Source organism: Rhipicephalus microplus, chromosome 2 (assembly GCF_043290135.1).
Source record: "Rhipicephalus microplus isolate Deutch F79 chromosome 2, USDA_Rmic, whole genome shotgun sequence".
Taxonomy (NCBI): domain Eukaryota; kingdom Metazoa; phylum Arthropoda; class Arachnida; order Ixodida; family Ixodidae; genus Rhipicephalus; species Rhipicephalus microplus.
The window spans coordinates 91137847-91163941 of record NC_134701.1 but is presented as its reverse complement, the minus strand read 5'-3'; the positions used below and the strand labels follow the sequence as shown (position 1 = coordinate 91163941).

General features: G+C 47.6%; 1 protein-coding gene across 3 annotated transcripts in view; it reads left to right on the top strand.

The window, feature by feature from the left end:
• Nucleotides 1–26095, top strand: part of LOC119188023 (putative exonuclease GOR) — a 91221-nt gene that overhangs the window by 29766 nt on the left and 35360 nt on the right. For all 3 annotated transcript variants that reach the window (XM_075886630.1, XM_075886629.1, XM_075886628.1), the window contains 3 exons: nucleotides 5345–5458; nucleotides 18668–18747; nucleotides 21878–21994. In XM_075886630.1, coding sequence (XP_075742745.1) covers nucleotides 5345–5458; nucleotides 18668–18747; nucleotides 21878–21994 — 311 coding nt within the window. The remainder of the gene's footprint in view (nucleotides 1–5344; nucleotides 5459–18667; nucleotides 18748–21877; nucleotides 21995–26095) is intronic.

Below are 26095 nucleotides of genomic sequence, written 5' to 3'. Positions count from 1 at the left end.
CTCATGGTAACTTCATGACATAATAATGCACATATTATTACATTGCATTCGTGCCTGTAAAATGAGTGGTGGCAAGAACTCGCCGCTCTATTCGCAGAGCGAAAATCGCGGACCGTTCGCGGTCCATGTGAAACGAAACCACCGTTAGCGACGGTTGCGAACAGTGCGATTGGAGCGAACGGAACAATTTTTTTCGCTGCAATCGCGGCATGTGGAACAGCCTTAACACGGTGTTGTTGGCGCATACGCAGACTAACATTGGCAAATTAGAGGCAATACAAAAGAAGGCTGTAGGGTTTATCCACAACATATACAGACGCTTATAGTTGCCAGCCTATCTTCTGATCCAGCCCGGCTTACAAACACTGTCCACAAGAGCGAAACAAGCTCGCATAAAATTTCTGTTCCATCAACTCAAAAACATACTACATGATAGACACTTCCAAATACGTCTCGTGTTTTCAGGCTAGGAAAACGCGCAATAAGCATGCGCACACATTGACAGAATACGTATGCGAAAACGATGCATTCAAGTATTCATTATTCCCGCTCGCAATAGCACAATGGTATCAACTTGATGCTGCTATCACCAACACAGAATCATTACCTGAATTTTTGTCAAAAATATAAAAGCTGTGCGCGCACAACAAGAGCTATGTATGAAGGGCCATGGTAGCTACAAAGCGACTCAGGTTTTGTTCTTCTTTATTTGTTTACACCGGCACTCAACAATAATTTAGACATTTTCAAACAAGCTTTCAGTGATTATCAAGTTTTTAATACATTTTAAGTATTGATACTAAAGTTATCGTAATTACATTTATCCAGCCTTCATTTAGAGCCATATGTTTCTTCTTTTTTTTGCACTCAGTTTGATGACAGCATTGCATAATATTTAGAACTTCCAATATATTTTGTGGTGATTTCATGTGAATTATTTTTAAATTCAACTTCTACATTCTTCGATTGCATTGACAATATTCATATTCTCTTGTTATGCTTGGATGTTTGTTTTTAATGTTTTATTTCGTTAGTTTTTGTGTGAAAAATTATTGTACAGCCCAACTGCCACGCTCTCGAAAGAGAGTGGCAGTATTGTAAATAAATAAATAAATAAAATATGTGACGTCAAAACGATCGCAGCGCTGACCTCTCTAGTGGAGGCCCTTGCGGCCAATATGGCGCGCTTGCCCAAAAAACGTTTCGAATGACCTACAGCCATTTTGGGTTCGTTGGTTGGAACTTGCTGTTGATAATGGCTGTATTGCTTGGAAGAACATGGTCGTAATACCAGAAAGTTTGCAAGCTGAGGTTCTAGCTCTTTTACACGAGTAGCATTTGGAGATCACCCAAATGAAAGCCGTAGCACGTTGAATGATGTGGTTGCCAGGTATCGATAATGCTCGAGAACAAGTATTTCATCAGTGTAAAACGTTTCAGTTGGTATAGTTCCGACAACACAGGCAGCGCCTTTATGCCAGTGGCGTCTTAGTGAATTCCCATGAGAAAGAGTGCATTTAGATTTTGCGGCTAAGGAAGGGCACATGTTCTTGATTGCTGTGGAGGCATATTAAAAATGGCTTGAAGTGAAAAAATTGCCCGCAGCTTCCCTCGGGGGAACACTGAGGAGGATGCGGACCATATAATTGGTTAACGGGGTATTAAAGTGCGACTCACTTGGGTCGATGGCTAAATTGGTTAACGTGGTTGTGAAATGGGGTGTTAAATTGCGACTTACTTGGGTCGATGGCTAAATTGGTTAACGTGGTTGTAGGAGGGGGTGTTAAATGAGTGAACACGTACACACGTATGCGAAAGGGCGGCGCTGGTCGAAGGGACGTCGATCATTGTGTTTGTGGATTCGTTGGAATTCATTTCACCGCGACCTTGGACGTCGACGCGCCGTACAAACCTACCGACGAGCGGCAACTGAGCGAGCGAGCGCCGACCTTGAGTATATATACAGCACGACGGCGCATGCACAGTCAGCTGTTGAATGTTCTCGAAGCGCGACGCCACATGCGCGTCCACTGGAGAATCAGGAGAATTGTAGATGTCGAACGCGGTGTGTAGAGGAGGAAGGGTGCACAGATGGTGGAGGAGTGAAGCGCGCGCGGTGTGTAGAGGAGGAAGGGATGCACAGATGGTGGAAGAGTGGGCGACGGCGCGACGGCGCATGCGCGCGCGTCAGCTGTCGAATGTTCGAGAAGCGGTGCGGACGGCGCGGACGGCGCACTACAAGGCGCGAGTATAAGATGCTCCGCATCTAAAATAATGCATTCAACGACAGCTACAAAAACTGAGTAAGCTGTAGGTTCTCCGTTTGCATAACATGCGCTTCCAGCGGAGGGGGTTACCGATAACGGCCCTCAATTCACTGCAGCAGAGTTTGAGGTGTTTCTAAAGGTGAATGGCGTAAAACACACGCTGACTCCACCGTACCACCCACAACCAAATGATGCGGGGAGCGAGCAGTGCAAACTGCGAAGAAAACACTTCTAAAACAGCTTCTTGATGATGAAGAGAAGGGGAAAAGCCGATCGCTACAACAAAAGATCGACAACTTTTGGTCCTTGTACCGTACGAAGCCCCATCCATACCTTCACGGATAAAACACCTGCTGAACTCTTTGTGAAACTCAAATATAGGACGTGCTAACATTGCGGCAACTAAATGTTCGGAGATGTCAAAGGAAAAAGAGTGAAACTGTCCGCAGACCAGCGAAGGGGAGTACGGCGGTATTTTTTCTGTTGGTGATGCTGTTTTAGTGTACTCAGTTCGAGGTGAAGTTATAAATGGTTTCTAGGAAAAGTGGATGTGTGAAATCGCCATGCACGTGTTTGGTTTTTGTCCAACGCCGTGTGTGGTAGGTGCATGCCGATCACTTGCGGAAGTTATTTTTGGAGACAGACAGAGACTGTGATCATAGTGAACCCAAGATGCCGCATGCTGCGGAAGTGTTTGTGCCCAGTTCATCAGTGCCTAATGCAACTGAGTCCCCGGATGCCCAACTGATAACAAAACAAGCACAGGCATCACCCAGCCCTGACTATTCTCCACCGATCAGCGTAAGAAGCTGCTGTCGAGAGCAGTGACCGCCGTACCGTTGGGGTTATAGCCATGCTTCTAAGTAAGAGTGAAGGAGTGTTGCATCCAGCCAATAGAGGAGGCGCTGATCCAACGCTTTGTGGCATTGCATCACACGTGCGGTTCGTTTGATAGTAAACATTCTCGCGTGAAAGACCGTGCCGCTATCAGGATTGGTGGACTTGTTTGTTTGTTTGTTGTGTATATGCGCGGTTGTGTGGCTGCGCGTGTTCTTGGACACTAATATGCGAGTTTCTGCTTTGTGTGTGTGTGTGGGTGTGTGTGTGTGATTATGGAGCCGTTGGAATAAAGACGTTCCACGAGTGCTTGGGGGTTACAACATCAAACGATCCCACTACTTCGCCCAATCATCACTAAATTCGTGGTTATGCCATGATATTAGGGGCAAAGCTCCTTATAGCGGCACCCATTCATCCCTCGTCATAGTCGTAGGGAGTAACCAGTTATACGCTTTGACCTGCAAGGTGGTGCCGGTGGGAGATTTCTCCTGCTCGATGTTGAACAATAAAAAATTCGCAGAGTGCGCGTTCGCTAAAAGCCGTATTCTCCTGTCTCTCATTCCCTCTTTATCAGCCATTGGCGTGTACATTGAGCACTATCTGGCAAGAAAGCGTTGCTACGTTATACTCGCTGGGCGTAACCTCCTTGGTTTTAGAAAGGTTTAGCGAGCGTTGGGCCGCAGCGCCATGAATAGAGTGAACTAGTATGTACCATGAGCTCGAGGTGGTTAAAGGCGGGAAGTAGACAAGAAGCGCAAGCCGTAAGAATGTGTGCGGGTGCCACCTCTTGTTTAGTCCTTGGAATGTCCGCTGGATGGCGGTGCTTCTATATGGGGATTATATTATGAAAAGATGCGAGATGGTGGTACTTGGAGTGCTGACTAGATGGACGAACGGACACACAGACAGCTGCGCGGACTGACGCACGTATTGCTGCGCGGATGGATGGATGCAGGGCGGATGCATGGACGAACGCATGGACGAACGCAGGGACGGACGCATGGATGGACGTGCGGAAGCACGAACAGACGCATGCACGGACGGACGGATGGACGCACGGACGTTCACACAGACGGACGCATATATGATGAAAAGATGCAAGATGGTGGTACTTGGAGTGTTGACTAGATGGGCGAACGGACACACAGATATATGCATCGACGGACGCACGGATGGCTGCACGGACATAGCGCATAGACGGACGCAGGGGTGGATGCATGGAATGGACGAACGCAGGGACAGATGCACGGATGGACGTGCGGACGCATGAACAGACGCACGTACGAACGGGCGGGTGGACGCGCGGACGGTCACACAGACGGACGCATGGACGGACGGAACCAAGACGGACAGATGCTTCGCCCCATTCTCTATCATTCACCGCGTGGATATGCTGCCATTTTTTTTTATATGTGCCCCCCCCCCCCCCCTCCCCCCCCCATGTGGAACAGACCACAGGTCTACCCGCACCATTGTTTTCGCGCTATCTGAAACAGGGCTTTAAGGGAACCCTGCAACACTTTTTCAAGCAGCCAGTCAATGAATTCAATAAAGAAGCTTACTGTCAATGAATTCACCACCACAAAAATCTTTAGAATTCGTCCAGTACGAGCTGAGGTACAAAGGTGTGTCGCAGGCTGCAATTATATTAGTTCCTTTCTTGTCTCAACAAGAGCGCTTGAAGCTAAGCCGGGAGAGATAACATGGAGAAAGAAATGCGTCACGCGCGTCTCAGGATCTTGAGCACAGTTTCTCTTTCTCTATTTTTCGAATAAGTGGCTTTTCATTGCGATATAGTGCACACGAGTGGACAAGTCATGGCATCCCATGGTGGCCCATGTAACGACCGAGCCTGCCATGCTCAAATAAGCCAATGGCTGGTACAATGGCTGTGACGAGTTATTTTTGAGCTTGTAGCGTCATTTGTATGGACAAAAAAAAAAAACAATTTCAGCTGACTACGAGAACTCATTGTGAATTCCAGGCCGCGCGGTGTAATATATTACTCGTGAGTTCTCGGGAGCCTACCGTTCGGCAGTGTTTTTTGACCATCATAAAAAGTGTGGCTGGGCCATAGTAAGGCTTTAAAAGTGCGCAAAGTACAGTTTTTTGGTATTTTTGACCACGGTGCGTTGTAACCATGTCGTCACAATGGCCATTTCTGAACGTTTCTGCCGCGAGTATATTTGGCGCAGGTTTGGTTTACTAATGGGCTTCTGGTGTGCTCCTTTGCGCAGACCCGGTGCTGCAGTGCAATCGATGCCCGAAAACTTTTTTGTTGACAGAAGAAGGGGATTACATGCACCCGGAGGAGTGCGTCTACCACCGGGGTCACCTTCGATATAACATCGGTGAGTGTCCTTGCAATTCACCGTGGTCGCACGAGCACTTTTCTTTTTCGGTGTTCATTTTTCACCGCTTAAAGCAGCCCTGTGGCTGCTTTGGAATGATTTCCCGTGTTATCGCCATCCCAACTATAATGTTTACATGTCAAGAATCATCCGTACTTTGCACAACTCAAGCGACCGTTAACGGTTATGCCTCAGCATATACGACCTCTAAAGAAGTGACGCGTGCGTTCGCTCACACGAGCACATACACTGGCACAGTGGAACTCGGCGGAATTTGCCAACGCTCGTGTTCACAACTTGAACCCGAATCTGAATCTCCGTCTCAGTCGGGAATCGAGCTGAAAGGACGCTCGTGTGGTCACGAGTGCTCGCTCTTGTTGGATCGGAATGGCCAGCAACCCGACATGTGATTACTGTATATATACATGGGGACAATCGCCTATTTTATTTGTTAGTGTACGTGCTCCATTGCGCCAAAAAATTACTTTCCGAAGTGTTACATAGACTTGACAATTGTCCGTTATTGTAGGAAAATGTTTTTAAGACATGTGCGCTGGTCAGGACCGTTTTAGGCGCAAGGCCTTGTTGCGCTTTTTTAGGGCAACTGGCCTTGGAGACACATTTGAAGTAGCGACTTTTAGCGTGTTCTCATTTTGTATCTTATTCTTTTTGTAAGATCCTTTTTTCTATAATTTTTTATTCCCCTTAGCCACTTTCCTAACATGGAGTAAGTAATTGTTTCGAGGACTGGCTGAACTTTCGGTCTTTGTTCCTGTTCACCTACTAACTGTTGCGTATACCCACTTTAGAGGGTTCACTCTAAAAAATATAGAGTAAAAAGGGTGTCTTTTTGACCCACAACAATAACCATCAGGCTTGCGTGCGCTTCCTTTCTTGAAAACTCGGCGCTGGCCACTTTCCTATCGAGAATGCAATGTAACCCTGATAATGGGCATCTCGATCGTGACCGGAATGTACTGGGCGTGGGGCCATAGCGGAAGGATGGAGCGCAATATAGATGACGATTATTGTTGTGGGACAAAAAGACACCCTTTTTACTCGCTCTTTTTTTTTTAGAGTGTTGGCTTATAATTAAGCGCTTTTTTGAAGTGTGATGTTTAGAATAATGGAGGTTATATAACAGAAAGATTGTAGAATACAGACAAAATTATGGTGCTGGATGCATTGTATACGCGTATTAAAACATTTTGTCCTAAATAAAAGCTAATAAAATGAAGCTATATACTTATTTTTCATACACATATAATGGTGTGCATGCGTAAGGACAGTAATGCAAATTAGTCAACCGAATAGTTTCATTAATGTAATTCCTGACAGCCACGAAGATGTTCGTTCTGGACAGAGGTTCCAAAAGACAAAATTAAAGGAACAGATGATTTCGCTGTATTACCTTGTAACGGTATTTCTAAAATAGTTTTCATACTGCAGTAAACCACCTGAACGTAAAAAAAAGTCACATCTTTGCCGCAAAGGTGCAGCAATGAACGCGATAGCAGCAAATTTGAAGGTCACGCGAAGAATGGCAAGGAGATCGAAACGTGCCCCACGTTTCTCACGCACAAATGCACGAAAGTTACTCACAGGTATACAGATGAACGCGAATAAGCGTCTCAGTTACTTCGCTGTGTCTGAAGAGCGCGCCCTTTTCGCCAACGGAGGCTGTGCAACAATTTCAGGGATCTTTGTGCGCCCGGTAACTACAACAAAATCGTTCCAGTGAAAGCCCAATGTGTACGATATCTTCCTTAGAAGTAATATACTATGATTATCCTCACCGCGTGATAAGCGAGTGCTCACGTCAGCATCCCCTCTCTACGGGACAAAGTACGCGTGAGAGATGAGAGTGCGCTCCGCTACGCCGTGACGATCTGGCGATGCTTGCTCATTGCACTATCTGGCTGGTAATGCTATAAACACGATAGTTCTCACAAGATGCCCCTCGCCAGCGGTAAGTGGTAGATATATATAGCTCGCCATTTCAACGCTGAAGACGGTGCTCTTTCGTGGCACAGTGGCTAACGCTTGCACTCACAATTCAGATGTGGGACGTTCGTTTCCGCGCGCCGGAGTCTTTTTCTGGATCATTTTTCTTTCTTGCGTTTTCATATATATAGGTACGTATACATATACGGTGAATGACGGCGACGTTGATGTTGACGCTGAAGCTGGCGGCAAAATCTAGCCAAACGTATTCATATAATTCGTATCGCAATAAAAAAAAACCCATTGTTTCCAGCTCACCACACAACGCGCACAGTGGTGAATTCAGGTGCCCGAGCACACCTGTGTTTGTAGAAATTTAAGCTTAGTACCCACTAGCACAGCCTAGTGATAGCTACTTGTAGTTTACGAGTTTGACAGAAGGACCTCCGCCAGGAATACAATAAATACCGATATTCGGTGGAGTTTGTCAGTGCTGCGTCTCCAAAGACTTCGATAATCATACGCCGCAAATTTGAGCAGTAGTCACATGAGATGATGATAGAAACAATGGTAAAATTGCTCTACTAATTGACCATTTGGCTAAAGAACCTGTCATTTCATTTAGAAACAACCTTCATGTCCAGGCACCCAAACTAATCGAATTTTTCTCAAATGCGCAGCTACTATAGTGCACGGAGCGCCTTCATCACGTGAGATTTAGCACCAACAGAAAGTGCTGAACAAAGAGAGAATATGTTATTAGATCAGCTCATGTAATTGCCACGTCTAACTTGCATATGTATACGGCGAGAACTACTACCAAAAAGTCAGCCACAAAAACAGATATGAAATCGGCTAGTCGAAGGGTATAAGGCCAATCTAAATTTGGGCTAAATATACCAACTTCTCACTTTTCGTAACATTGTGATGCGTCTGTAGCAATAACAACATTTGTTGTAATACGGTGCATATGATCTTGTAGTAAACTATCTAAAATATTCTAGAGAAGTAATTTGGCGTTATTAGGAAAAATGCTGTCAAATGGAATTTCCATAAGATATATATCATCACGAGTCGAGATTATATTGCATTTACGTACGTTGAGACAGACAGGCAGACACAGAACTTTATTGGGTCCTGAGAAACTCTACTCTTTCAGAGCAACGTCGGGAGCCACTCCCACGTAGGAATGAAGAGGCCTAGCCTTACCGCCGCATTGTAGGCTCACTGGACAGCCCGAAGTTGTGGTAGTAACTCTGAACTTCGTAAGGCAGAGTCCCAATCCTCTTCTGTGAGTTGACTTGGGCCCCGTAACGAGGGGCACTGCCAGAGCATACGTTCGAAGTCACTGACCTCGCCACAATCAGGACAAGTAGAGGCAAAAGCCTCTGAGAAGACAATGCTGAGGAAAGATCCCTTGGATAGGACCTGGTCTGGAGCATTTCAAATGTGATTGCTTGTGGTCTAAACAACTTGCTGAGTGAAGGAGCAAATGACCGCCTACTCAACTGGTAGTGTTTAGCCACGTTGAGAGGCCCCAGTAAATTTTGCCCTGTACGAATACTTTTAGACGCCTAGGTGAGGCAACCGTTTAGTGTGCCGGACGGCAACCAGACAACAGCTAGCGGTTTTAGCACAAGCAGCACGAGCCTCCCCCACACCAAATGTCTTCTTGGTCATTCCTATAGCAGTGCCCGTATTTGTCCCTACAATGATTCCCTGCTGAAAAAGGAGCCATCCTGGCAACCTATGGCACAGGCAGAACTGGCGGGTCGTAGTGAAGTTTCAAACGGTCGACTTGCACAGTTTTGCGCACATGGCCCCATTGATCTGCAGATGGCTCAATAAGCTCAACAATGGGGTTTACTGGTGATGTCTAGTGCAGGACCAAGTATTGACCGTCATTGTTGGTTATGAATATTGAGGAAAGGACGGGGGCAGACGATGGCACGCGGAGCCACACGATTGTTCCAGGCGTGCATGACGAAGGGGATGAGCGTCAGTCATGGGAGTGCTTCTCGCGAATCTGATCGCGCGTGGTAGGCGAACGTACGAGCTGCCGACATTCTTCGGCATAAGTGGCGGCTTCGGCAAAAGTTATCAATTCTGAAAGGTCTGGGTGGTAAGGATAGTGTCCAAGAACGAGGAAGGTTCCCGATCATTATATTAACATAATATTCGAACTTAACATTATATCGTTTTGATTTCTTTAGAAAATCGAACATGGCCCCGCAAACGTTCCTGTGGCTTAATCCCTTTTCAGTTGCTCCAAACCTACGGATAGGTTCTTCCAACAGATGTTTTCTTTGTTTTGTAAATGACCTGCATTTTAAGAGGGTATGATGCAGAAATTCACTCTCGTTGCAGTGGAGGCATTGAGTAGACTGTGCCAGACCGGACCTGTGTACATAAAAATGGCAGCATATCCATGGGCTGAATGATGGAGAGTGGGGCGAAGCATTCGTCCGTCCATTCGTTCTTACTTCCATCCGTCCATGCGTCCGTCTGTGTGACCGTCCATCCGCCCAACCTCCCATCCGCGCGTGCGCCTGTTCGTGCGTCTGCTCGTCCACCCGTGCGTCCGCACCTGCGTTCGTCCATGCATCCGCCCCTGCGTCCGTCCATGCGTCCATCCGTCCGTGCAGACATCCATGCGTCCGTGCATGCATCTGTCTGTGTGTCCGTTCGTCCATCTAGTCAGCACTCCAAGTACCACCATCTCGCATCTCTTCATCATATATTCCGCATATAGAAGCACCGCCATCTAGCGTACATTCGAAGGAGTAAACGAGAGGTGGCACACTTTCTTACGGCTTGCGCTTCGTGTCTACTTCCCACCTTTAACCACCCCGAGTTCATGGTATATACTAGTTCACTGTAATAATGGCACTGCGACCCAACGCTCGCTAAACCTTTCTAAAACCAAGGGGGTCACGCCCAGCGAGTAAAACGTAGCAACCCTTTCTTATAAGATAGTGCTCAATGTACATGGCAATGGCTGCTAATGGGGAATGAGAGACAGGAGGATTCGGCTTTCAGTTAACGCGCAGTCTGCGAATTTTTTTATTGTTCATCAATGAACAGGAGAAATCTCTTGTGCAGGTCAAAACAGGTCAAAATGGTCAAAGCGTAAGACATGTCACACACTACTACGAGGGACGAACGGGTGCTGCTTTAAGGAGCTTCGCCCCTAAAAAGAAAGGGGGGGGGGGGCTTGGCGTAGTAGTCTCGTAATTGATATCTCCGCCATTTTAGAGGGGCACTGCCGATTTTTTAAAGAAAAATCAGATGTTGTCAAGTGAGATATTTCAAAATTTTCTGATACGATAAGTTTTTCAAAGCGTTCCACGGCAATAAATGCAGCGTCGGCAATATAGAAATTATGGGACAATTATGTGAGGCCACTGTAAGTGAATCTCCCTATTCATTGAGGATTAAACCTTTATGCCCTGGTATCCACATCAAACGAATGACTCGTAAATGTCTTGGTGCAAGGGCGTAAAACACTTTTAAAGCATTGGACATAATTAGGCGCAGTTAACGAAGACAGACAGGCAGTCTGTAAGAATGATAACACCTGCTATGGATTGAGGCAATTTCCGTAATGCTAAAAGAATTGCAAGTAATTCCGCTTGATAAATAGGTGCGAAACCAGATAAACGAATTGAAAAAGACGAAACCAACACCGAAGATGCAATTGAGACTCCTGCCTTCTCTTCGCAAACTAAAGCATCGGTTGCTATTACAATCTTTATTTCTAATTTTGCCAGGTGGTCTTTCAAAAGGGCATTTAGGTACTTACTGGGAAGATTTTTGAAAGAAACGCGTGTTCGACGGTGAAGAATTATGATTGAAGTGGGTTTGTGCCACAGGTATTAGGTGACCAAGAACAAGTTTTCTAGTGGTTTGGAGCATTGCACGACCCACCTGTTAGGCAATCCGCATCGTGTGGCGCCTGCTTGTTCCTTTGATGTTCCAAATCGCTTTATTAGTCATATTAACGTGATTCCTTTCCCGACATTAATGCTTCCCAAGGCCAGTTTAGAAACGAGTTGCAAGCGCCGGCGTGGCTCAGTGGTAGAATAATGGGCTGGGCACGCAGCGGACCTGGGTTTGAATACCATTGTGTTCTTGGTGTTTTTTATTTACAGAGTTTTTTTCTCACTTCTTGCGATACTGGTTGCCCTGCCGTGGTGGTCTAGTGGCTAAGGTACTTGGCTGCTGACCCGCAGGTCGCGGGTTCGAATCCCGGTTGCGGCGGCTGCATTTCCGATGGAGGCGGAAATGTTGTAGGCCAGTGTGCTCAGATTTGTGTGCACGTTAAAGAACCTCAGGTGGTCAAAATTCCCGGAGCCCTCCCCTACGGCGTCTCTCATAATCATATGGTGGTTTTGGGACGTTAAACCCGACAAATCAATCAATCAATCAATCAATCAATCAATCAATCAATGCGATACTGGTTACGGACGCCGACGGCGGTGGACAACTACGGCGCCGCGTGTGACCCGTGTTCTGATCCCATAAAAGCTTTCGCTGTAAAATAAAATTACTGTAGATCTACGAAGTGAAGGCTGATGATTGAGCGAGACTGTTTTGAAGCCAGTCTGCGTCATCGTGTTTTACAAAGCTTAGCGCAGTTGATCGATGCGCTAGCGCTGCGAGGTGTACGTATACGAGTGGCTTGCAAGTAATGCAGCGCGCTGTATACGGCTTGTATGCGCGCTGAGCGGTGCGGCGTCGGCGCAACACCTGTGCGTGGTCGGTTTGCACGCTGCGTACGCTCTGCGTATTGTTCTGCGCACGACGTCATGACCTTGATTGATACGCTTCCTGCGAGCATAGTTTTCTAAAATTAACTAGACGAGACTCTGGCACCGGGATTGTTCAGCGACCACGGCAACGATGGGTAATACATGGATCTGCCTAGTCTTTGTGGTTGCTATCTTCGAACGCGTTTGTGGCTTCGTTTATTATGCGGTGTTGCGGTTTTGTTTAGAATAAAAAAATAAAGCGTTTTGAACTCCGCTACTCGATTTGAATGGGAGAGCTTATAGGGTGAAGTGCAACTGCTTGGCATTTGCTTTTTGTGGTTTCGTGACAAAGCCGCTTCAAGACACGCGATGCTAAATGGAGCCGAATGTACGAAAATTAGGCAAATTTATGTATATTTATTTATTTGATTTCTATACACCGATACACAAGGACACAGAGGAAAGAAGGAGGGAGCAAGCGGGCAACTGCCACCTAGAGGGGCGCAATGCCTGTTCACTCTTTCGGCAGGAGGAAAGAAACGGAGGAAGGGAAGATAGGAAGTAAATTAATCTGCTACCCATTATTCCCATGGTCGCTCAAGCGCCGTGTATTGAAGCTCCTATAGGAACTTGCGCCAGAGTTCCATCTAGTGCATACTTATAGGAAACTCTATAACGGAGGGAGGGTTTCGGAGTGGCGCCGCAGCTACTGCAGCTGTTCCGACGGCCGACGGAGACCTACAACGACGACGGCGACAACAGACATAGTGTGAGCATAAGATGCTTAGGTCATGAAATCTGATTTTTTCACAAAGCGGGCGATAATTACCCGATTCAAATGTAGAAAAGTCTTGCGTTGCCACTGCGTACAGCATTCTAGAAGCACAGTGAATGCGGTGTTGAAGAAGGCCGACATCAGAGCCAAGGTGAAATATGGACATCGGGTTCACAAAGAGTACGCAAAGTGACGTATCAAACTTCTGAGATGCTGTTTAAAGCGATACCGTACTTTCTCGCGTATAAGCAACTCGCAGCCAACGTTTGTAAGAGTGAAGCTCGTAAAGAAGGACTGACATCACATTTGATCATGGCCAAATTTTCGCACACACATCTAGTTATTGACCTCCGAGTAGCGATTCGCGACCCAAAACGCAACTGAGGGACAAACAGCTATCTAGTTTAATGATTTACATCCTAGGTATCTTGAACAGTTCAAAACGGCTGGCAAGCCCACCATTTTAGCGCTGGCTAAAATGGTGGGCTCGTGATCACCTCAAGATTGTGCCACAGCTGACCACTTCTGCACAGAAAGGAGTGACGCATTGTTCAGCTGATCGGCTAACATTTCTTCTACTAGGCACACCCGTTCATTCATGTTTTGTCACCAGCATTGCCGTCGTTGCTGTAAAAAGTGTCGACTAGGGTTGAATACGATAGTCTGGAGCTTGAAACTGCAGCATTTCGTGACGTCGTGAATCATTTTTGCTTCTATCGACCCTTTGCATAACAGCGGTTCCAAAACGGTCGCCCTTCCAAGCAGCAATGAAGGGGTGCCCTCAGACGCATGTTTCGGCCATGCTCGCCCGGGTGTAATATGAGAGTTATGACGTACACAGTATTCCGGTACAAGCAGTGGGATCTATATGGAAAATCACAGTGCACACCAGTTGAGACAAAACGTCCACGCGATGGACGCACTTAAAAAGTGGCTGGTCAAGAAGACCCGTGCACACCGAGCAATCGAATGAACGGCACACTATGATATTGAAATTGAAGGTCAGTGCCTCTTTAAATCTCGAAGTAAAACGCAGTTTTTCCACAAAAAACCCTTCGCAACAATTGCTTATCAGCCGCGCACATCGACGGAGAAATTCCGTACATCCGCCGCACCGAGTTTGCTCACCGTGCGAGCCGAGTACGGGTTCCGAAAATCCCGCGCTTCTACCGGGTGTACCTCAGCCAGCTATGGAAGTTAGTTCTGGTGCTGGAGTTTAGACATTTTTGAATGATCTATGCTAGTCTGTATACAGTTCGACTCTGCTTTGTCTACGCCGAGGAAAGACCTAGAGTCAGTCAAGAAGGCCACGTTAAGACCTTGTGGTCACCTAGCTACGCCATGTTTAAGCTTCACATAGCTAGTGTAAATTTATCTCGCTTTTCAAAAGATTTTTTAGCAATATAAAACGCTGTTAGATTGCTTTTAGCTATCTGGAAACGTTGCCTCCAACTAAAGCAAGGAAATGAAAAAAGAAACAGATATCTAGGCATCATCACGAAGTGAATGATGACTAGTAGGTGAAGCACATAGAATCGTTCTTACCGTAAATCACCCATGACATTGCCCACTCGCGCATGTAAATGAGTGACCATACATGCGTGCAATGTTTTAGGGACGAAGCTCCTTATGGTCTGCGGCAATCCCGCGTCCTTCCGGTGGCGTATCCAGCACAGCATATCCACAGACAGACAGACAGACACAGACGGACGGACGGACGGACGGACGAACGGACACGGACGGACGGGCAGACACGGACGAACGGACTCGGACGGACGGACGGATGGGCAGACAATCAGGCGCTTCGCTCCGCTCATCGTGATTCAGTCCGTGGATATGCTGCGATTTTTTTTCTTGTCGTTAAGCCACCGCTTCCCGCGCCCTCAACTTCGGGGTAGCAGCTGTTGTCGGCGTTGCCGTTTTACCGCTGTTTTCCGAGCTCTTGCCTCCGGTGCTCCGGAGTAGCTTGCTGCCTGCGTAAATGTTGCCTTTCCCAGCTATTCTTAATATAGTTGTAAGATCTTTCCCCCATGTTGAGTTTGAAGACTTAGGACAGGATCGCCGAGTGTTTCACCTTGTCGTAGGTGCTCTGCAGGTTGAGCCCCAGGATTGCCTTGTTATCGCGGGAGCAGCCGGCCCGGTTGATGATTTGGCATTTGAGCTGCACCATCGCGTCCTAGCTGCACGATCAGGTGCTGTCTGTAGCCGATTACCATTGACGGGCACATCTCTGTGCTCCAGGACGTGCTCCACCACCTTGCCCACACAGGATGTGAGCGAAATGGGCCGGAGGTTGTCCGTATCCAGTGGCTTCCCCGGCTTGGGATTCAGAATGGTCTTGGCTGTCTTCCACTGGTTCGTCAGCATTTGTTGAAGTATTTTGGTGGGTTCTCAATCAAGCCTTCGTCGAGGTGCTTGAGAGCCTTGTTCGTGACGAGGTCTGGGCCAACCACCGACCGGCTGTTGAGGTCACGCAGGGCCTCGCGTACATTCTAGACGTCGATAGCACAATCGAGCCTCGCGTTGGGTAGGCCGCCGTACGGTGCGTGTTGATCATGCAAATGTTAACCATCAGCCACCCCGCGTGTGTTGCAGCATACCACAGATTGGCTGCAATACGAACGCAACAATTCAACGCTATCAGGAGAAAAGCGTATAAGACGGCGCTGGGCCTGTTCGTGTCCACGAGCACGACCCGCATCTGACAACTCGGGATACACCACATGCTCGAAGAAATAGTCTAAGCGCCATGAACCGCTCAACTGGAGCGGCTGTCCACAACCAAAGCCGGGAGGAAGATACTGGAAAATCTGGGAATAAGATGCTAGAGAGAAGCAGACATGAAGCTCCCCTTTCCCGAAAAGGTCCGACGCCAGATTAGAAGCTACCCCATTCCGAAGAACATTGTCGCGGTGACAGTAGAGAGACGTGAGATGACGTCGAAGGCGGCCGACGGGTCCGTGATGCTCTCGCCACTTTATTTGAGACCTGAAGCGGAGCCATGGCGGCTGCCAGCATCCGACACGCAGGCGCGGGAGCTCGTTCTCTTCTCTCGGCGCTACAGTGGTGGCCCGAAGGAAATGCCCTTCGACGAGCTACCGGCTACCATGCTTCCACCACTCTTCCTGGCAGTGCCGCCGTTCCACCCGACCTTACCCCAGGCATGGCTCATGCGGCTCGACGCCGTTCTCACTGTGGATGGCGTCGCGGACCAGCCGCTTATGCAAGCCATCTTGCTGAGAAATCTATACACAAGCTCGCAGACATATGACGCCTTCTGTACTGTGCTGCTCACCTGCTACGACCTCACGTATCGCCCTCTTCCGGAGTCCTGTGACTTCGGGGTTGCCGCTGCGTCACAGCGTGCGCTATCCACCGGTTTGCAACCATCCATTGACCGCGACCTTGCTATCCCTGCTACGACTCCCCCTACCTCAGATCCGGTCGCAGGGACATCCAATCCTGCACCTGACTACGACGACAAAATAGACGACGCTCCCACTTCGACTGATCTCAGCACCGAGAGGTGCGTCCATTTGGAGCCCACGAACGCAGGTCCGTCGCACGTGCCTGCCACCTGCACGTCTTCCTCGACCTGCACCGCCCGAGACAACTCAGGCAGGTCAGGCTCCACGATGGCAAGCTCGCCGCACGCCTTAGAGTCTGCCACGACTACGGCCATACTCATGCCCGCTATTGCACCCCCCCCCCCTCCGATCGCTGAGGCATCGCCGTCGACAATGTCCGAAGGTGACTCCACCGAACTGAACGCGTTGTACGTTTTGCAAGCAGTCACCACCATCTACCTCAACGTCTCCCGCAGCTGAAGTTCCGGCCCGCGACATGCTACGGCTGAACTTCCGGGAAGCTGCTACAATGACTGAAGACTACGTGGCAGCTTTCGTCAACAGCGAGAACAGAACGAACACACGTGCCTGGCGTGTCGGACACTGGCAGCCGCCACGGCTCCTCTTGAGGCCTGAAACAAAGTAGCAAGATTGGCGTGGCCACATCGGCCGCCTTTGACGTCTTCTCACGTCTCTATTCTCGCTCGCTGCAAACATGAATCCCGAGTACAAGGGAAGAAGGGCGGCGAGTGTCAGAGCTATCATCGACCTGCACGCCAACGACGCGTACGTGAGGTACATGGACGTGGCTGAATACCAACAAAACGCATTCGCAGCGGTCGTCATCGAGGCGTCGACCAGTGCTACAAGGACGGCAGCTAGCGGGAAAAATTCCAGAGCGTAGCAGGCAGAGGAGGTGGCCATCTCCCTGGTGCATCGCCGACACAGCCTGCCACACGGCGTTGAGTGACCCTATATATAGGTGGTGTGAAACTTCGCCAAAGGCCAAATCTGTAAAGAGACCGAGCGTATATCGCGTGCGGTCAAATTTCAAGACAGAAAAATAAGAATTAAGTGGATCCTGGCGCACGCGGGCGACGCGTCGGAAAGCAATGACAACCACAACGAGACGGCACACGCAGCGGCGCGAGCGCTAACCAACCACGCCCCGGCGACAGACCATCCAACGTGGTTCGAAGCCAATGACCGCATGACGGACTACAACGATTTCACGAATGCCTACCGCCTGGCTCGCAGGAATTCCCCATTCCCGCACCCACGGCTGGCTCGAGCGGAGGCAGTACTACTGAGACAGTTCCAGACCCTACCGAGCCCGGCACTGATGCATCGCATGTACTCCGAGATTTACCCGACCGACAAGCGCAAGTTCTGCCGCAGAGAGACGGCTGATCACACGCACATCTTGTAGGACTGCACCAAACACCCAGATGAAGCAAGATCAAGAACAATCCCGTTGCGGCTCATGGCGGCCGCAAAGAGCTACAACCAGGAAGAACAGCTCTGGACCATCCAGCAAGCCCTCGTGGCGTGCTCGAAAGGCAGGAACCCAATGAGCCAGCGATGGCAAAGGGAGACCCGCACCGAGTAACGGTAACACCGAAGACGACGTAGGCCCCCGTTGGGGCGAGTGAGTGCCTAATTGCAGGCACAAATAAAGTTTATCCAATCCAAATGCCTTTCCCGGGCAAAAGCGCGTTAACGATTGTTCTCATTCGCAGCAGAAAGAAAATGTGTTGACTGGAACGCGCCTAATCTTCAGTCGTCATCGTCATCATCATGGCGTATAGAGAGTACCTGGCATCGTCATCAATGTCATCGTCACCATGAGCACAAACAAAGCCCAGCAACGGAGGGGCCTCGACGCTAATCTGCTTTGCCCCTAAAACGTGCATTGCTGCGAATCCAGCTCTTCTGGATTATCGTCAAGCGTTGCTTTGAATCCAACTTGCTCACGGGTATACGTACCAAACATACGGCAAACTCATTGAAAGCTTTTAATCGTAGGATGCCATATATTGAATTCACGTTCATTAGTATTATTATTATTTCGTGAGTACGATGTACGCGGGTTACGCTGTATCTACAGACGATAGTTTCTTTAGATGGTATGGTTTTCTTCGAAAGCGAATAAATGATGTTATAGTTTGTACACAGTGCCAGCAGACGAGGACCGAGGGCAGAATACTTGAGTCTACAATGTTAATCAACCTTCAGCCACAGAATGAATAAAAAAAAACACGTTATGAACGATAATTTCGCTAGCATATAAAAATGAAATGTTTGTCTTCATATGTTAATGTTTTCGCATACAAAGAGAAAACGACTTTATACTGCACGGACGATACAATTTGATATTTCAATTCACTTTCAGATGTACTCTCGGGTCAACCTATGTATTACTACACCTGCTGCTCAGGCATCGAAACAATGACAGGATGCTGCGTGTCCCAGGTAAGATGCAGGGAATGCTGCCTCTCTTTTTTTCCCGGATTCGCCTGTGTGAAGATTGTGCGCTGCCTATAGAATGCAATGCGTGCGCAAGGATACGTTGTTGGCCGTGTCATCTGTTGGTGTACCGGTTGCAGAACTTTGCGCTATTCCTGCAGACAATAAAGTAAAGTCGCAGAGCCAGAGTGACCGACATGTTGCAATGACAGTGGCAAAATTACCGTAAGGGCAACAGAAAGCGCTGTTGCTACAAGATTCCATATGCAGCGACAGACATTTTTTTCTTGCGTTACAAACATTTTTTTGTCGTTGCAACGGATGTGAATTTGGGCGCTTGTTAACGAGAACTGATAGACAATGATGCGAAGAAAAGTATCGAAGACGCTATAAGCAGTCACTGTATTGAGGATGTGAAGAAAAGTGGACGAAAAGATAAGTGGCCGCGGTTTGGGACCAAACCTGCGTCCTTCTAATAATGCGTCTGATGCTTTACCAATTTAGCTATGGTGGTGGTCTTCATCCGTGAACTTTATAGGGCATATATGTGCACCTAAACGCGAGGGCGCAAGTCAGCATCGCCAGTAGCCAGTACGGCGAGTGTGGGACACTTTTTTTTCTGTTGGCGCCATGCAGCCCGTTATCTTAAGACGAGCTCGAAGCTGAGCACTAATCTCTCGAATGCTACGCCTCTCTAGCTGAAGGCATCAGTGAGAACTAGCAGACAATGATACCAAGGAAAGTGTAGGGGATTTTAGAAGTAAATATAATGCAAGTGTGCACGAAGAAACATTTGTGTTTAGTTAAAACAGAAAGATGGAAGACTTCTGTAATGGTTTATAGTTCAGCCGGGAACAGACATCAAATGGTTGCAACACAAATGCCCATAAAATGACGCGAAAAACTTGTTGCGGCACTTCAGAAACCTCTTGACACAACAGACCTGTTAGAGTTCGTCGCGATAGATGCCAGGGTAGAAGCAATGTGACCTGTCCAAAAATTGTAGACGTCGGAATTTTCTGCCGTTATAATCTGTTGCGTATTCGGACTTGGTTCGTTGAAATGCGACAGATGTAAATTTGTCCGCCTTTTCGAAGTTTCGCAACATGATCGCAATGTTGCCCGACCGATAAGCAGCGATGGAGATGGACATTGAAAATGTATTCGAAGTAAACAGCTGCGTGAAAAAAAGGTACGTATCTCCAGCAGAAGAAAGGGTACGGCTCTAGAAAACGTCTTTCTTTCTTCGCGCAACGGTTTACTTCTCAGTATGCTTAACACAAGGATTTTACTAGGTGGGATAGTGTGCACATTGAGAAAACATAGCGAGCATAGGCTCGAAACAGGTGGGCCCACAGGTTCACGCATCACCCCCATCGTCAGTCACATTCTGTTAACCGGCTATGGCAGTATTTTTGAGATCAAGCCAAGTCAGACGAGCACGGTATGTGTCATCCGATGCGTGCATGACGTTTGAGCCTTTTACAGCACTCAAAATCCTGGCAGCTGGAATGAAAATTTAAGACGTGTTTCTCAAAGAAATAAGAACTGTTAAACTGACCACTGAGCATCATTAGACGTCACTCAGACTTGAATATTTTGTTCTCAAAGCGCTATGTTTGTTGGGGCTACGCGCGAAGGTCTCAAAAGAGCCTTCTCCCTTTTACCTCTGCGCACTCGAAGATCGTTACATAGGGCATTGCAAGAGCTTGCAAGAGCTTGCAAGAAGATAGCACTTGACAAGTCTTGTCACCACCAATGAGAAGTAAGTTTTCTTTCGCGAGTGGCATTCTGAAGCTTGCAGGGTTCTCAGCAACGTTTTCGACTAACATTGTCGAAGGCCGTGTGGCAGGTTTTAGAAACAAGCGTTCAGCTTCTGTTCCACACGGGACGTACTCGCAGCAAACTTGAGTGAGTATACCCTTTTCAGCGCAAGGTATACTGCAGAATCTCAAGAACGTTGTCGGCAGGGAAACCATTAGACTTTCGTTTTCTGGTCAAATTTTATATACTTGGTAGCATGTCAATATAGAGGTCAATCGAGGTGGATGATTGGGCCAGTCGGTGATTAATCATCGATGTATACAGCGTGGTATGCTGCGCTTGTCCCCGTCTGATTCTCGTGCGTGTTCTCTAGCACCCAGTATACATCGATAGTACATCGATAAAGATTTCTATTTTTGCGGGAATTATTATGTCAGTGAAACGGGATGAAGTGCTAATGACCGGATGCGTAAGCGTTCAAATAAGGTTCAAAAAGAATCTACAGACAGTAAATTATCACTCCTCTGTAACGATTGTGGTTGCCAGCCATCTTTTAAAGATACAACATAAGCCATTTTTTAAAGATAATACATTTCAGATGCTTATCGTATAGACAATAGCGGCGAAGCACCTGTAAGCCTTTCGAACGAGATCGAATGGCTGGCCTAATGATCACTGCATGGCCTCTGCACAGGCTCAGTTTTAAATATTCTGTTGTTTCATTGCGATAACAGTAAAGTGTGTAGGCCCATATGCGGTCCGAAAAAAAAAATGAACACATTTGATCTTTAGTCAGTGCCGTTGTCTCGCATCCTGTCTTGTCCAGTCTCCTTTAGCGCCGTTTTATGAACCAACCACCCCAAATGCGCACCTTACTGCTTGGTCGTACTTAGCGCAATATTTTCTGTGCTTGCAGCCTGTTGGCTGCAAGAGTGTGTTTTACAATTTCCGTAAAGAATTAGGTGACCACCAGTTTTATATAGTCCTGCCAAAGTTGTTGGTAAAGCGTAGTACCTCTCTGTTCGAACCGGCTTAGTGAAGCATGAATATAGTTACGGTTAGTATTTCAGCCCCCAAAAATGTTCTGGTCATGCGTCGATTGCTGTTTAATACCTTGTAGGCCTATGAACTCAATGAATTCTGCGCTAACGATACTTTCCTATAAGGTACCTTATCAAAATAGATGCTAAGTTTCTGTCAACCAACCTCCATTCTGATTTCTATCTAGATTATTACTTGTCCATTAGATTTACACAAGGAAGCTCGTAGTATATGACCTCAATGTGTGCTAGAAAATTTATGAGACACGTTTACTTTTTTGCCATCTGGTGTACCCCACTGACTCATCTGCACCTACTGTTACTTTTCACAGGGTCACGTGTACGATGGGCCTGACCCAAGTTTTTTGACGGGCTTTGTGTCGACAGTTGCCAAGGGTCCACAACCCGACGGCGGCTGCCCTGGGGTTTATGCAATCGACTGCGAAATGGTAAGTACTTTCAGCTTCACGGGCAGTGCTGCTCGAAATTGGCGAACGAGAAGGTGCAGCAGCCATTAAAAAAATTCCGTTACTGGGTGATATGAAATTCTAATTGGGTCGAGTACATGCGTCTCAAGGCTTGCTTAGCGGATTGCGAGTAGGATATATCGCTATAGCTCTTTTACAATATGACACTCTAGGGCTCGCAATGCGAAAACAGTGGTGTACTATGTTTTGTCTAAAACAAACTAACATTGGCAGCCTATCTAATAGAAAACGAACTATAGCGGCGTTTTTGTTAGCAAGATGCTGAACCCCACACTTCAATGATAGAAATAATAAAACAGGTGACAAAGTATTCCATTCAATGAAATAACCAGATCTTTAAAAATAACTGGTTATTAGATCTGCCACAAGCACACTAGCAGTGTACCTACTGCAATGTAAATCATCATAATTTTTGTTTAGTAGGGAGGCATTCATGATAATGATGATGGCCTAAATGTATGGTTCAGATCCACTCTGGGTCCTGTACCATAATTTGTTCTTCTTCGGTACCCGCTACACACTTGCAAAGAATTTTGTGTAAGTTTTTATGCTGTGGCTGACGAAGATGAAGAATCATACCTTAAAGGACCACTCATACAGTTTGACGATTTTGAGCTGACAAGCGCAATGCGCAGATCGGGCGTTCACGATCACGTCTCCCAAAATTCGCAGTGCTACGGGCCGCAGAAATTGGTCAAATTTCAAGATGAACCCTGCTCCCTCTTCCTTTCGCAGGCGCGCGCCCAGAGAATGAGGGAATTCCGTGTACGTAAGAATTTCCCTACGTACACGGCAGTGCAGTGGCGTTGGTTCTCTACGCAGACAAACGACTCTGCTCTGACGTTGCAAACAGTGACACGTGACATTGCGCAAACTATTTAATAAAATGCATGCGTAGTTTGTGCAATTCGTTGCTTGAAGACGGTAATAAAATTTGAGATAAATAATGAGACGCAATAAGAGGATATGCACGTATTTTCTTTTTCTTTTTTTCTCTGTAAATTGCAACAATATGTGGGGCTAATGTGCGGGCCTTTCGCATGCGTTCGTGTCCCCACGATTAGCGCATCGAGCAGACGACCACCGTGGAACGCTAGTAGGATAATGAAAAAAGGTCACTAAAACGCAACACCAAGACGTCTTCGTGGATGACATGACTTGGAGATTCCGCCATTTTTATGCGTCTCTTGAGAGCATCCTTGCAAACACGGAAAAACCTCGATGCAGTGAGAATGGAGGGAGTCCTGCCTTTAATGATAATCAGAACTTTTTCATGTCGTTTTTCTCTTGGGAAGCTCTTTGTGATATTATCTTCCATTTAGGAAGCATTTCAAACAAAGAAAAATAATAAATATTGAGTGTAAGCAACGGTACAGTTATTAAGACACTCTCCAAGGCAATTAGATGACTTTTTGTCGCAATTTGCCCTCTTTCCCCCCTCACATGCCAGAATACAGAAAAATTCCCGCTTTGTTCCCGAGAACCAAATGAAATAACCTTTTGGTGTTATCTAGCTCGTATAGTCTAAAGTAACAATATATTTAACTTGTTGTACTGACGCAGGAGTAGCTTCATGCACGGATCCTGAATTTGGCCGAGCCTAATTACGTCCTTTTTGACGAGTCGCGAACACACTGACACCATCCGCGTAATTTTTTTCACGCATACGCAGTGAGTAATCATAAACACTTAAACAACAATAGATATACAAGGGCCACTGCTTATCGCTGCAAAGGAGAAACTAAGAAAAACCACTTTTGTATCAGCTACTGAGGCCGGCAAAATCAAGGTGTCGCATTTTGATCGGTGCCTCATTTTACCCCGCTCTACTATAAACACTCCAAATGTACTTTCTTGGGGGGGGGGGGGGGCTTTGTTTCTATGTTATTCAGTGACAGGAATGTTGCCGATGTATTGCAGCAATTATTTAAAGGTTCGAAGAAATTCTCTGTAGAGCTGAATATTACTCCTAAATTGTTTCAAAATGGATATATATATATATATATATATATATATATATATATATATATATATATATATATATATATATATATATATATATATATATATATTCTGGGCATTCATTATGCGCTTCTCATATATGCATTATCATAATCATCCGTCTGGGTCCCTGTCGTCATCTTCACTGGGGGTCACCACAATCATCATCGGGTGTGTGCACGTTCGGTCTCGGTCTGCCCATTCATTGCTGAGCCCTTAGGCTGAATAAACGCTGTCTCAACCCAGACGTCATACGTGGTGGAGGTGGATTTTCGGTCCTCGGTCCTCTCCCACTTCGCTCGACTCCCTGGAGCTGCGTTCAGGCCGCCGATTGCCCCCACTGTCTGGCAGCATGTCACAGAACGAGCCTGCCGGCGCTGCTACTATCACTGCTGCCATCTCTCCCCCGCCGTCTTCAGCCGCGCCTCCTGTGTACGTACGCAGCCACCAGCGTGATCCCCCTCTCTTCGCCGGACGTCGCGGCGAAGACGTGGAAGATTGGCTCGATGAGTACAGCCGCGTGAGTGTTGCTAATCGCTGGGACGATAGCGCCAAGCTCCATTACGTATCTTTCTACTTGACCAGTGGGGCGAAGATGTGGTACTTTAACCACATAATCGACATACCCGACTGGGCTACCTTCGAGCAGCTACGTCACGTTTTTGGCACACCGGCGGTTCGGTCCGCAGTCGCGAAGAGAACCCTCAACACTCATCAACAACATTCCTGTGAGTCGTACACGTCGTACATCGAGGACGTTCTTGCGCTCTGCCGGCGGGCCAATTCATCTATGCCGGAGTCCGACAAAGTACGCCACATTAGGAAGGGTATAGGCCCTGTGGCCTTCAATGCCCTGGTTACTCAGATCCCGGCTACCATAGCCGACGTCGTCATGACATGTCAGCGCCTCGATACTCTGGACTCTGTTCGTCTACAACCAGACATAGGCAAACAATCCAACGGACCTCTCCGGGACCTCATAAGAGACATAATACGTGAAGAGTTGCAGAACATGGGTTTCCCATCTTCTCCACCGTGTTCTCCACAGTCTACGGGAGCGACATTACACGAAATTATCAGGGAGGAACTGACATCTCTGAACTCTCCGGCTCACGTCCAGTCACCCTCGTCTCGGCCCATACGAACCTACGCGCAGGTCGCTGCTATGCCTCCCAGCGAGGTAAACACGACGTTGCCGCTAGCATCGTACGCGTCGGTCGCTGCCGCTCCCCCAGTGTACTACCGTCCGATATCCCCTGACCCTTTTTGGGCCCACCTGACCGCGCTATCTCCAGGGGCCCCGAACGCCTTCTACTCCCCGCCCTGGCGTTCGTACCGCCCTGTATGCTACTACTGTGTCTATCGCGGCCACATATCTCGTTTCTGCCGAAAGCGCCAGCAAGATGAGCGTCGGAACGACATGCGTGAACGGGATTTTTACAGTGCGGCCTCTTATCAAAGTCGACGTTATTCGTCTCCCCCGCACCGGTCTCCATCTCCTCCGGCATCGACTGCACCCTGGAACAGCCGGTACACGAGACGCCGCTCGCCTTCGCCCTTTCGCCGTTCCACTTCTCCACTTCGTTCGCCTCATTCTCTTCTGATATTCATTCGGAAAACTAAATGATGCAGTTTGTGGAGGAAAAACTGCATTCGCAATTAGAACTGAATTTGCTCCATCAGACCCGTGTAACATGGTCTCTGTGGAAGTAGAACGAGTGCGAGTCGATGCTTTGGTGGACACAGGTGCGACATTGTCTGTTATACGTGCTGATTTGTGTGAACATTTAAAGAAAGTAACGACGCCTTGCGATGGTCCCATGTTAGTCGCTGCCCAGGGGAACGTCATTCGCCCTTCCGCGTTTTGTACTGTGCGTGTTTTCATCGACAGCATCCGCCATCATATCCAGTTTGCTGTCCTGTCCCGCTGCTCTCGCCGACTAATTTTAGGATGGCATTTTCTTTTTTCTGCCTCCGCAGCTATTTGCTGAGGCCAACGCGTCGTCCACCTCACCGACACGGACTGCACGCTCAGCGACGACCCCCAGAGGCCACTTCATT